This window comes from Chelonoidis abingdonii, chromosome 8, assembly GCF_003597395.2.
Source record: "Chelonoidis abingdonii isolate Lonesome George chromosome 8, CheloAbing_2.0, whole genome shotgun sequence".
Classification (NCBI taxonomy): domain Eukaryota; kingdom Metazoa; phylum Chordata; order Testudines; family Testudinidae; genus Chelonoidis; species Chelonoidis abingdonii.
The window spans coordinates 49,518,795-49,532,790 of NC_133776.1; the positions used below are offsets into that span (position 1 = coordinate 49,518,795).

The 13,996-nt window shown below is 47.6% G+C and overlaps 1 protein-coding gene across 2 annotated transcripts in view; it reads left to right on the top strand.

The window, feature by feature from the left end:
* The window catches only part of NGEF (neuronal guanine nucleotide exchange factor), a 112,364-nt gene extending 102,619 nt beyond the window's left edge, over positions 1-9,745 (top strand). For both annotated transcript variants that reach the window (XM_032801630.2, XM_032801631.2), the window contains 6 exons: positions 254-343; positions 1,752-1,915; positions 3,042-3,197; positions 7,149-7,228; positions 8,417-8,521; positions 9,160-9,745. In XM_032801630.2, the coding sequence (XP_032657521.1) occupies positions 254-343; positions 1,752-1,915; positions 3,042-3,197; positions 7,149-7,228; positions 8,417-8,521; positions 9,160-9,332 (768 nt within the window). In that variant the 3' untranslated portion in view covers positions 9,333-9,745. The remainder of the gene's footprint in view (positions 1-253; positions 344-1,751; positions 1,916-3,041; positions 3,198-7,148; positions 7,229-8,416; positions 8,522-9,159) is intronic.
* The last annotated feature ends 4,251 nt before the right edge of the window (positions 9,746-13,996 follow it).

Consider the following 13,996-nt stretch of genomic DNA (forward strand, 5'->3'; position numbering starts at 1 on the left):
TTTCACTTTTGTAATACGTAAAAATTTTGTTGTTCTACGTGAAAGTTTTCTGAAATTAAAAAAACCCTGCTAATGAGTGCTAGTTAATATCTCCTTTTTTCCATTATTATAATGCCTACACTGTGGTGCTCACCTATATAGTAAGATCATGTTATACACCAATGCTTGCTAAGTAACCCATGGGAGGAGAGCACTGCAGCGTGGAGTAGACATCAGTTTGGAATCAGACCTTTAGATTGTTCTCTTTTCCCAGGTGGTGAAGGCATGTAACGAAGGTGTCAGGAAGATGAGCCGAACAGAGCAGATGATTAGCATCCAGAAGAAATTAGAGTTTAAGATCAAGGTATAAGTACAGACTGGTAACCCCTGCAGAGATGGAATAGATAGCATCTGGGTATTGCAGACACCCAGAATAAGAGGAACATAGTGACCAATTGTGAACATTATGGTTTGTGACTTGCCCAGTATCACATAATGGCTCAGTGGCAGAGGTAGGGATAGAATCCAGTTCTCCAGTGCAGCATTCCACTGTGTTAACCATGAGACCATCCACTCTCTTCCTGTTGTCCCCTGCCTCATCCACTACAGACTTTCCAAGTTCTGCAACAAATGAGGCAGGGGTTCTGCAGACAACAGCCTCATTTGCTACACAACCCTAAGACAGGTCGATCCAGTGCACTGACTCAGGCAGGGTCCTGTGCTAAAAGTAGTATGTGATCATGTAATGTTAGACTGTATCATAATGCGTACACATAAGGGGACTGAGTCAAAGTTTCACAGGCAACCTTAATTCTCGCATTTCCTGACTATTTAGTGCTTCACTTTGTAACCATGGTGTCTTTTAATGTAATTTTTTTGGATGTAATGTCTTAAATCTTTTTTTAAAAAAAATACCAAGAGAGAAATTCCATCCCATGAAACTATATTGATCCCCATCTTGGGACATCAGCAGGGTCTGGACTTTCACATCCACAGCACAGACCTTTATTACTTGAGCTAATGCAATATCTGGAAGTAGTCATCAGCAGTTATTCTCTATTTGGACTTGTCACTGTGAGGAGTAGGGGGAAGGAGTTACTTTGCCAGTGGGTTTCATAGCTATTTGCTGACAGCAAAGAAATGTAAAGACTCAGGATTCATGGGCTTAATTCCAGGTTCCGTTGGGCAGTATAGTCTAGTGGTTAAATCCTACTGCCCATGTGTCCATAGCCTATCACCCTTTGCTCCTATCTGTTCCACCCCAGTTCCTGCTCCCCACCCCTCACTCAATCCTCAGGCTCCTTTCCCACACTGCTGCCCCGTGGTTCCTGTGCCTCCTCCCTGCTCTGACTCCTGCAGTCCCCACTTCCCCATCCCCCCCACTTTATCTCTGCATTCCCTGGTAGCTGTTTCCTCTCTCTCTCCACACTACCTGGTTGCCAGCGCTTTTAAGTACTAAGGCTGCATTCCCTGTTATCGGAGCCATGTATACCTCTCCTCACAATATAGGTCTTGTTCCACCTCCTCACACTCTGAGGTTTATCTGCATTTCTAGTGTTGTAAGAGTGAAGTAAGGAGCATGTGTTGCTTATCCTGTAAGGGTTACATACGATGAAAGGGACCTCCTGAGTTGTTGAGTTCAAGGCCCTGCTACTGTAGCCAACCCCATCATGTAATCCCGTTCATAAACTTATCAAGATGCATCTTAAAACTAGTTAGGTTGTTCGCAGATCCTGCTCTTCTGATCTGTGCTGTTTCTCTCTTCCATGTAGTCTGTGCCCATCATCTCTCACTCCCGTTGGCTGTTAAAGCAAGGGGAATTGCAGCAAATGAATGGCCCAAAGACATCACGCACGCTCCGCACCAAGAAACTCTTTAGAGAAATCTACTTGTTCCTTTTCAATGACCTGCTGGTACTCTGCAGGCAGATTCCTGGGTGAGTTTGGGATGTGGCCAACACCTGCATGTGTGTTATAAGCTCCCCTCCCCCCTTGGTTCATCCAACCAGCTCTTGCTTAAGTTGTGCATGGATTCTTGTCCTATAATTGACCAGATTATGTCTGAAATATGGCAGTTCAGAGTCTGGTATCAGAGGCACCATTTCCAGAGGGGTTGTCTGAAGATTTCTCCTTTACACTGCCTCTTCTGCAAACTCTGGATGTTGATGGGCTGCATGCCCATACACAGTTTGACCTTTGTGTTACTTAAAATTTCAGGCCAGATCTCCGCTGATGTAAATCAGCATAGCTCCATTGACTTCAGTAGTGCTAAACTGAGCTATAACAGCTAAAGATCTGACTCTAGAATGTTTGGCTTGCTACTATAAAGTAATTCCTGGCTGATTACCAGTCTGAAGAATATTGTAATTTAAGCAAGTTAAACCTCTAGTAAAGTAAGTTCTGTCTGTTGGGCTGGGAGTGTCTGATCAGCAGCAAGGTGTGTAAACCAATATGTGAGGCAAGGGATTGTATCAAGTACAATGCACACCATCTAGGGAGAGAAAGCTGCCTCAGCTAGGAGTATAGCATTTATGATAGAGAAATATTACAACACAAACTAGATGCCAGAAAACAAAAAGTTTGACATTAAAAAGACTTACTGGTAATGAGTCTGTCTATCCAGTAAAGCATTTCTAATATGCATTTTGTCAGTGTCAGCCAGGTGCCCAGTACTACTTTACTTACATAGCACTTTCCAACCAAGAACACAGAAGAATTTACAAACATTAGTGATATAACCCTCTCATCTTAGGTCTCCTGGGAGAAAACGTTATTTACATTTTACAGCTGGGACCTGGGACACAGATTAGGTGACTTTCTTACAGTCGTACAAAAAGTTTGTGGCTGAGCCAGGAATAGAATCTAGGTCTCTTGATTTTCAGTCTTGTGCTTTAGCCCTCAGACCATCCATCCTCACTGTAGCTAGGTGGTGTCTCTTCCCTCAGCAGCCAAGAATTTGCTCTCTGTATCATGCCTCTCTCAGAATTTGGTATTGTTAAAGCCAGACTGCTCCCAGACTGACAGACTGAGCTTTCCTGACCCCTTTGCTTACCTCTCTCTCAGCGACAAGTACCAGGTATTTGACTCAGCACCACGAGGGCTTCTCCGGGTAGAGGAGTTAGAAGATCAGGGACAGAGTTTGGCCAATGTCTTCATCCTGAGGCTTCTGGAGAACACGGATGATCGGGAGGTCAGCTACATGCTCAAGGCATCATCCCAGTGAGTATGAAACACTGTCATCCCATTAGCAGCCTGCATTACTATTCCCCTGAACCCTCAAAAGTGTAGTGTCCAATCTGCCACAGTCACCAGTCTGGCATCTACCTCCTCACCAGCTGGTCTTATTGAATTCCTATCTGTGGGGATACCTTGCTATACCAAGCTGAGCTGAGTCCACCCAGTGCACAACCCTTCCTCCTCCTCCTGATATAACTTCTCAACACAAGACAGAGCTTTCAGGGGGGGAGTTGGCTATAAAACTAGATGAGTTTGCTTCCTGTACAAGTGTATTTATGGCATCCTTGTGTAACACGCTGATTTCTAGGTAGGTCAAGACTCAATTAAGATTTGAAAGGAAATTATATGTCTGGTTTGCAAATCTCTCAGTACACATATCCAGATGGTAATTTAAATTAGCAGTACACATGCAGTACATTTATACAAGCACAGCTTGATGTGGATCACTAGGATTCAAACCACTTGAAAAATTTAGCATTTTGCCCGTAACTTATCCCCCTAGCTGTTCACAGTCCATGGGGTATGGAGCAATTACTGTAAAGATAAAGGGAGGAGTCCCAGTTCTGTTCATGAGTGTTAAACTCTCTTCTATGACTGGCCCCAATTCTGATGGCAGCCCTCGCACTGCTCAGTAGTCCTGAATTCCACTGTGCTGAAGTCTCTCTGCATACCATTTTCTGTCTGATTCTGTGGTTTTTACTTCAAGATCCAACAAGCTCAGACTGGGCAAATGATTCAACACCACTAACACTGGGCTGATTGTTTCAGATGCCTGGGGTCTGGTTTCCAGATTCGCCTCCATCCAGGCTCTTTTTGCACCCACAGTTTTGCAGGCCTAGATAATTATAGATGTGTCCTCTTAGCCAATATTTACGTCTACATGACATTTGCACCCTAAATTGGGGAAGCAGAAGAGGAGACTGGAGTTTAAAAACCCTGCCATTGAAAATCTCTTCCAGTTACTGTTCAACCATGGCCTCAGTCCTGCAGCGAGCCGCCCACACACACATTGCAGGATCAGCGTGATAAGAGAGTAACGTGCGTTGTGACTGCTCCCACCCCCCCTGCAAACTCTGCTACTCCACGGTGATTAACAGATTTGCTGTACCTGAAAATAGGGATATTGGGCATCTGAAAGCTACACACCACAAATAAGCACTTAGGGCAAAGGCAACCCTTGCTTATCACAGCTAGCATTGTGCTGATTACAGTGTGCTTTGGCAGAGAAGCACTAGCATACTGAGCTCCTATTTTCAGTCACTTGTACCTCTGTGGAAAAGGCCAATCTCAGCATTATTTCAGTTACCATAATTGAACATGTGGCCCCTTCTGAGCTTCTAAGTTCCCAGTCAATGCACTTCACAATATTACCTGAGCTTATTAGGTCACACATTCAAACACTGACCTAAAGATAGAAGTGATCACACTTTCCAATCAGCACCTCTCCTTTTTTGTTTTTGTCAGTGGTTTTTCCCAGAGAAAATTCAGTATAATTAAATGCAAAGTTTTAGATTACTGGTAAGCTATAGTGCTGATTTCAAATCCATAGAACGAGGACATTTAAATTTCTCACCTTTCTCAGTACCTGTAGCTTTTATGCAAGACAAAGTTAAAACCATACCATTTTGAGCTCAGTATAGAACTTGGAAGATCCAAAATATAACTACCCAGTAGTTAGTCTCCAAGCAGAGCTGCCACATTCCATGTAGCTCTTCCAGTGGCAAGTATCCTGGGTGAGTTAAGTGGAACTCGACAGGTTTGTGTGGAATTTGCCACCGTCTCCTCCAGCTGGGTGACTGTAGCTCAATGGCTAGAGTTGGGGTTGGGAAGTAAGTCAGGTGTGAGGGAAAAACTCAGCAGTGGAAGAGATGCAGAACGAAGGCAGGTCCCAGCAGTTTGTGGGGGGAGGAAGGGGATGGGCAGTCACTGATGGGGAGTGTGAGGAGGGCACTAATCGGGGGAGGGAATGGCTGATGCAGGCAGCTGGAAGAGCCATGAAAGCCAGTGTGAGATGGCTGGATTGCGCGGTAGATAGAGAGATGGTAGATGGAGGCCTCCCGCACACAAGGCCCCCTGCAGCATGATGTGATGTGCCTGCCCCTCCAGCACAGATTATCCCAGAAAGTCACCAGTTCAGCTTGTGTGTGACATTCTAACCAGTGTGTGGGAGATGACGACTCAGGGAAAATGCCAGAGTGTCACACAGATGAGTGATGCTTGACAGACATGGCTAAGACCTGACATGCAGAGATTGGATAGCACACTAATTTCAGGTTGCTGCTTGCACACAGAGATGGATTGTGTGCGCGCATGCACAGGCAGCAGGAGAAACAGCCACAGAAAAGGGGCAGGGAAACTATTCTAAGAGGATCAGAGGAGTCAGAGTAACAGAACTGAGAAAGAGATAAAGAGAAGGACTTAAGGGAGGTGCAGAACAGGAGCAGCGTTGGAGAGGGAACCACACAGTACGGAGTGAGAAAGGAGGGAGGCAGGGAAGGAAGGGCTCTGACAACGGGCAGGAAGGAGAGAAATCCCAGAGGTGATCCTTTCTGCTCACCTGCTGGAAGTGAGGAAGAGAAGAGGGAACAAACCTGCCCAGTAACTTTGGGAAGGGCTGAATGGGAAGCCAAAGGTTTCTCACGCAATCTGAGCCTGTGGGGAAAAGGGTGTGCACCTTCACTCTCTCAACAGCAGACCAAGCAAGGCATGATGGAAAGCCTATCCTTAGAGCTCCAGGAGGACACCCTATAGGGAGAGAAGAAATAGCCGGAAAGGGAAGTAGAGGGCTGAATATATTACACCTGCTGTGACCCCAGGTCAGCAACCTAGGAGGAGAACTGTACTAGATCTAGCTTGCCAATTAGGTTACCGTCCATGCAGTTGCCCATATTTCTTGCTACTGCAGCAAGTCATCTGTGTAGGGACCCGTATAGATTCTACATTATCCTAGGACAGAGGTGGGAAAACTATGGCCCGCAGGCCCATCCTGCCCAGCCCCGGAGCTCCCGGCCAGGGAGACTAGCCCCCGGCCCCTCCCCCGCAGCCACGCCACCGCATAGGGAGCACTCTAGCCTGCCGCTCCTGCCGGGCTGAGCAGCTTGTGCCTGCCCACCTCCCAGGCTTTCCAGTAAGCAAGTCCTGCCGCTCTGAGTGGCATGGTAGGGGGAGCAGGGGCATTGGATAAGGGGCAGGGAGTCCTAGGGGGCAGTCAGGGGACAGGGAGCGGTTGGATAGGTGTGGAAGTCCCGGGGAGGGTGGAGGGGGAGCTGTCAAGCAGGCGTGTGGATAGGGGTGGGGGCAGTCAGGGGCCAGGAAACGAGGAGGGGTTTGGATAGGCGTGGGAGTCCCAGGGGGCCTGTCAGGGGGTGGGGCTGTCGGGGGACAGGGAGCAGGGAGGGTTGGATAGGGGACTGGGTCCCAGGAGGGGGCGGTCAGGGGACAAGGAGCAGAGGGGGTTGGATGGGTTGAGGGCTGTCAGGAGGCAGGAAGCGGAAGGGGGAAGATGGGCGGGGGCGGAGGCCAGGCTGTTTGGGGAGATACAGCCTTCCCTACCCGGCCCTCCATACAGTTTCGCAACCCTGATGTGTCCCTGAGGCCAAAAAGTTTGCCCACCCATGTCCTAGGAGAAACAGAGTCAAGTAAAATGCAGGGAGAGAGAGGGGAATCATTCAGAGCTCCTCCAATTTATTAACAGTAACCAGGCTGACCTTCAAATGGCTGCTTGTCCAGCTACCAATGAGAGACTCTTACTGCGTCCCAGCTGCCCAGAGAGGGTATCTCTGTTTCTAGCAGAGAAAGGGAAAAATTGGAGCTGGCAAAGAGGGAAAGCTGGGAATGTGGGCCTGGCAATCAAAGCTGGTTAGGAGAGTAACACTGTGCTGCAACCAGATGATTGCATCCTCATAGTTGTGTTCTGTTTGTCTCTGGTCACAGAAGTGAGATGAAGCGCTGGATGATCTCGCTGGCCCCAAATCGGAGAACCAAGTTTGTTTCATTCACATCCAGGCTCCTGGGTAAGAGATCCAGCAGAGATGGAGGGAGGGAGAGATGGTTATATCACTTGCAGTGTGTCGTACTCTTCTTCAGAGATCCCTGCCTGGGCCATCTGAAATGCTGGTTGCATCACAAATGCTGCAACTGAGGTTGCGTCCCTCAAGGATTCCCCCTTCTCCCCCACCACCACAGGATCTTGCCAGCACTGTGAGTGAGATTGACAAGATCAGCCTCTTTCCTCTCTGTGCCTGGCATTAAGGTTTCTCCCCTGCTCTCCACCTCCAACCCCTCCCCCTGCTCCAGTGATCCCTTTCCTTTCTCCTGCCCCCCTTCACTCCACCAAATCACTCTCACCAGATCACACTAGACATGAAAAACAATGTTAAATCTTAAACTACCACCTTCCCACCCACTGCCTCCCATTTGCTCAGAGTGTATCTACACTTACATTTTAGCCAGAAGCATTAACACAACTGTAAACTGGTCTGGGCAGAGCAGGCTGCCACAACAGAAGCCCTTTACCACAAGTGTGTGCATTCCAAGGCTGTAAAAAAAAGCACACACCATAAAGGTGTCCACTCTACCTATGGCCTGTGTCTTTTGCTGGTAGGCCCAGAGCCTCATCATGACTCCTATGGAACTGTTCACAGAGCTGCCGGCCACCTGTTTGGGCCTTGTCGGGTAGCCTACTAGGGTTACCCCTAGCCTTCCGCACACTGAAAGTTAACTCTCAGCCAGGGCCTCTTCACCTTCTCATTGAGCCTTTTATAGCACTGGAGCCAACCCGCTTCTAGCAGCCTACTGCAGCGTTCCCAGCTCAAAGGACCATCTGGCACAGGCACAGCCCTGGAGATCCAGGCAGCAGGTGTGTCACCAATCCCTCATTTTGTGGGATAACACCCTGGGAGCAAAAGGGAACCAGGGATAGTATGATACAGTAGTACCTGTTTCTAACTTTACATGCTTCATGTACCTGGTGCCTTAGAAGCCTCTTCCACCATCGTGCTCTATCTAAGGGTTTGTCTACACTTAAAAAGCTGGACCAGGAGGGCTTCTCCTGTCAGTGTAGGTAATCCACTCCCCAAGTGATGTAGTTATACAAAAGTTGCTCGTGCAGACCAGCCTACACCATTTTATACTGTACAGTAGTCACAGGACTCTGGGGCAGCTGGATTACTTTGTCCCTCTCTCTCCCTTCCCATTGTCAGATTGCCCCCAGGTGCAGTGTGTCCATCCATATGTGGCTCAGCAACCAGATGAGCTGTCCCTGGAGCTGGCAGATGTTCTTAACATCCTGGACAAGACAGATGACGGTAAGAGCGATGTGGCTCCAGGCATCCCTAAAATCACTCATCACAAGGGCAACAGAGCTGTCCCCTGGACAGGCTGCTTTTGAACACAGAGGGAGGTTCCTCTAGATAAAAATAAGTGCCCTTATTAGACAACCTGGGGTTCCCTGAATGGTTGTTACTCCCTGTGTCTCATGGCACATCAGCATCAGAGGACAGACCCGTAGGGACAGTGACCCGGTAGGCAACAGCAGAATTTAGCTGTCATTGGGACTAAACATCAGCTAAGGCCCTCATTCCTGTACCTTGCACTCCCTCTTCTGGATGAGAAGTGCAGCTCTGTCCTGTCCCTGCTTCGGGTCTCTGTACTGGTGTAGCCAGGAATGGTTGCGAAGAGGTAGCATCTGCTTTTCACTCATCTGCTTTTTAGCCAGTTTTGCAACTAGAATACAAGGTCAGATGACCTGTGAGTCAGTGGCTCAGAAGGGATTAGAGCCCAGGCTTTTCCTGGTTTCTTAATCCTTACATGTATCTGCTAAGCCACCCGTATGTCTCAAGGGCAGTAATTGAACCCAGGCCCTCCAAAGCATAGCCCTGGTGGCTCGCTCTCGCTCACACTCATTCCTGCACTTGTCCTACTACATGTTTTCCCTGCTCCTCAGGTTGGATTTTTGGGGAGCGTCTTCATGACCAGGAAAGGGGCTGGTTCCCCAGCTCTATGGGGGAAGAGATTCTGAACCCCAAGATCCGATCGCAGAACCTAAAAGAGTGTTTCCGGGTCCACAAGTCGGATGACAGTCAGCGGAGGAAGCTGGGCAGCAGGAATCGCCAATGACCCCTGGTCTCCCCAAGCCCTGGAGCACAAGGAATATCTAATGGCTTATGGAGAGAGATGGAGGGCAGATGCTGCAGACTGAGAGAATGAGGTGGTGGTGCTGGTACTATGAGCCAGGGCACAGGGCCTGGTCTTAACATGCTGGTCACACCCACTCCTACACAAATAGACTTTGCTCTGTTTACTAAGTTCTTCCCTCTACATTTTGTATTCCTTTGGAGACCAACCCAAGGAAGAGGAGAGGCCACTTGTCTAAAGCTCAAGGAACTATTCAATGTAATGGATTGCCAGTTGTGCTGCCAACCCCAAAGAGTGCCAAGTGCTCCCATGTGCAGTGAGGAGCTACTGGACAAGACCACACCAGAGCCACCCAGGAGGTTGACCACAGCTTTAACATACCAGCTGGTCATATATAAGGGTTGCTTCAGTTGCTTTTCTAGTTTAAGTGGATAGACTCAGCTGCGCTGGGGAACAGTTCTACCTTACATACTATAGAAAACTCTCTGTCTCCTAGCTGCCCCCTTGCTGAGAGATTCCATGGTAGGAATAGGTTTGTGCCACCCCACAACATAGTTCTGTGTATACACACTATAGCTGAAGTCATTTACCTCTTCCAATAGGCACCTGGCAATTAACTTAATGGCAATAGGGGCTTTCTTTTTGTGGAGCACATGGTGCTTTTCTGAGTCAAACCACTTAGAAGAACCTCTAAGTTTGGCAGCACCTCGGAGTTACGTTACTTTAAGTCCCCATTTTATAGATGGGGAAATTGAGGCAGAGAAGTTGTTTCCCCTGAAATCACAAAGAGAGACTGTGCCAGAGCTGAGAATAGAATTCGGGACTTCTGACGCCCAATTCCCAGTCCTGTTGTTGGGCTGCTGGGCTTTGAGCCCAGTTCTAGGCAAATGCACTAACAAATTAAACCAATAGCACCACACCCTGCTTTTCAGCAGCCCTAACGCTTTACTCACTATATTCCTACATGCTGACGGCTCAACCCCCAGGGGGTACCAAATGCAAGGTTCTCTGTGCACAGAATAGCAGCAGAGGGTATCATCCACCTGCTGCCACAAGCAGACTGTGAGGGAAACACATGATGGACTTCACCCTAACTGCACTAACAGATGAAAGCACAGGCAAGACCATAGCACCGGTACATGGGGTTTCCTTGCCAGAGTGCACAGCACACATTCAAAGAGAGAGCAGATAGTTTTTTACCCTATGAGGCCACTGAGTTTGCACATCAGCTGACAAACCATTACACATGGATGATATTCTAGCAGAGCCAGAGGTTTCAAATGTAGGCCGTTTCCCAGCATGTTTGTAAATTTGCAGGACTTTGCATTCCAAATAGGAACTGACAATGGATTGAGCAATGTAAACTGACCATTTCCACAAATCTGTACCACTTCCCAAGCAGCTCCGTGGGCTGTGGAATGTGTTTCCAAAGGGAGGGGCTGCACTCTGCCACCCGACTCATGCAGAGGCAGCCCAGCAGGAGTTGACCCATCTCTAATAAGGAGAACTCAAGCAAAATAGCTGAAGTTGGCCAGGGAGTTTGGGGACATTGTACTAAAGCTATGTGAGGGCCTCCACATCCTCTCTAAACCCAGCTAACCAGCTGTGTGCATGAGCTGTATGGACAGTATTGATGCCTCCATGTATATAGGAAAGTCTTCAGTAGCCAGAAGGACAAGGGAATCATTTCCTTATATAATGCAACTCAGCATTGCATAAAACACAGGGCAAGGGATCAAGTGCTTCAGCATGGAACTGAGAACAGACAGTGGTTGGAAACTGACCCTGAGTAAGCATCCTAACAACAAATGGCTATTGGGCCTGCTCTGCTGTAAGCTGTTTCAGAGCGGCCCCTTGTTAGCTGCAAAAAGGACAGCTGACTCAAGGCATTTATTTGCATGAACATAAATCAGGGAATTTAAATTATTCAGCATCTTTCTGTGATGCAGGAAAGCAGAGTCTTCCAGGCATTTCTTGACACTCAGTGCTGCTTCTGATCTCTTCGCGTTCCCCTACTAGCCTTGCTTAACACCCCACTCTCCACACTCAGATTGGGCAGTATCATGTCAGTGTGGCTGTGGTCAAAAAGAGACATATAAAACTAGCACCTTCTTACTCAGCTGATAGATGAGTCACCACCATGTGCTTTAGACCCTATCTATATTAGCCATATTTGCACTGGTGTCACACTACAATTACTGGCATAAACCCCACTTTACATCACTGTTGCATGCCTGCATTAGAGGCTCATGCCAGTGTGACTGCATCAAGGTACTTTAGTGTAACTGTCTCTGCTGTAGACAGGCTCTTCATACAATGCAGTCTTCAGTATTGCAGCGCTAACACAGCTATGGGAGAGTGAGTGGGATTCAGTTGTAGCTTGCATATGAACAGAATTGTTAAGGTTCAAGTGCATGGAAATCTTAATGCTGTATTCAACTCCTAGATACCGCAGTGAGCGCATCAGAAACAGCTGACAAATTCAGATCCTGCTCTCTTACACCTGAGAACATTCATAGTTACTCAAGTTAGACAAGTGCCTATAGGCATGTCGACACAGCAGTTCAACCCCCGTGGCTGGTCCGGATCAGCTGTCTTAGGTTTGGGCTGTGGGGCTGTAATATTGGTGTGTGCAAGTTTCGGCTCTGGCTGGAGCCTCAGTTCTGGGACCCCTCGAGGGGAGCTGGTCCCAGAACCCAGCCAGAGCCTAATTGTCTACACAGCAATTTTTAGCCCTGCAACTTAAGCCATCTGATCTGGGCCAGCCTTGGCTATGCCACAGATCTTGTATTCCAGTGAGGGCAGAGCTCAACTCTCAGTATGGTTACTACTGGTGATATGGGAGCCAGAAGGACCTCAGCTTGACTGACAGATACCAGCTTGGGTTTGTGGGGCTGGCAGTTAGAAAAAATTGCCATTTGACTTGTAAATTGAGCATATTTTATCCAGAGATGCTATAAATACAAAGACCACAAATAAATTGTACAGTCACTTTTCTAAGTACAACCAGACTAAGCTCAGAGTCCAAGACTCATAGCAGCAGTTGTTTACAGGTAGTTAGTTTAAAGCCAAAACATGGAAGCTCTCGCTATGAAAACTGTTTCAGACAAATATATACAAGCATATTACAGATCATTCAGCCTTGCCCAAATTGTCATGAACATTTCCTAGCCCTGGCACTTGCCTGGGACAAAAAATGATTTTTACAATGAAAACGAAGATACTGTAGTCACCAATTAAAAAATTACTTGTCCTTGACTAGGGAGATCATTCAATGGCCAACTTTGGAGGAGAGGGGTTTCCAGTCTTTCACTGGCCTTTGCCCTCTATCTCAGAACCCTTGGACTTATGCCAACACCTAAGTCACTTTATAGTGGTTTTTGGGACTCCTGACTGTCACACTTGGTACATTCTATTCAGTCACTGAATTGGGTTTGTTCTATGTACATTTTTAACATCCTCCATTCCAGACGCACAGTCCAAGGTGTGTCAGTTTCAGGTCTAATGCAATCGATGGACTCAGTCTGTGAAACGTGAGTGCAGGTTTGAGATCCCAGGTCATTATCAGGCTGCCTGAGTGGACTGAAAAGACCTCTTCTTGTTGTTGTTTTTCTTGTGGTGAAAAATACAGCTGACTGTGCCAGCAACTTCCAAAGCCTGGCCCTGTTTGCGTTTTCATTTTCTTATCCAGACTGTGACCATCACCACCATTTTCCTCCCCCATCATGCTCATGTGACTCAGCACATAGCCAGAATGGAGTCAGTTCAGTTCCCCTTCCTAGCTCTGTCCCAGCCTCATGAACATGTTCGTGAGTAGAAGCAGTAAAGACCTAAAGCAATACTGAGCCTTCCAACTCAAGTGCTGGTTCACATCTGGATCCAGGCACCAGGGACAGTTAATACCAGTTGATAGTTGTTTGATGGCCTATGTTTAAGAAGTTAGACTGCTTAGCTCAGCTGACAGATGGCCACATAACAAGTCACACCATTCACATGCGACACAGAGACCTGTAGATCAGCGATAACAAGAGCATCTGTGGGTCAGTGTTGGTGCATGCAAGAGGCTGCTCACATTGACCATCCCGTGCCATTTTCATGGAGTGAGGATTTCAGTTCTTACTTCTAGCAACTCAACACCTTTCCCAGTAAACAGCAACTGCTGCTTATCTAACATTCGTACAGCATTACAGTCTGCCCCAGCAATCATTACCCCGGGGGTCAGGTGCTGCCCATTCAAAAACACCTCACTAAGGGTATGTCTATACTACAGTGCTATGGCATTGCAGCTGTAGCACAGATGCTTCCTACAACAAAAGGGATTTTTTCATCAAGGTCATTAATGGACCTCTGAGGGCCATTCTTCTCTTGAACCTAGTCGCACCTACACTGGAGGTTAGAGCAATCTAATTGTGTGACACGGTGCAAAAGTTTCCAGAGCCCTGAGCAATGTATCTAAGTGGAAATAAATGTTCCTATTTAAGTGACGGGCAGTGAGATCGATTGCTGGTGGGACAGTCTCAGAATTCAGCTTTAACAGAGACATCCATTGTCTCAGGCAATTGCCTGCCTAGTCTCACGCTGCTGTCACCCTCTCTTGCACCTTTGGATGCGAGAGCCCTTTCGATATGGTCTCATACTGAGAATAG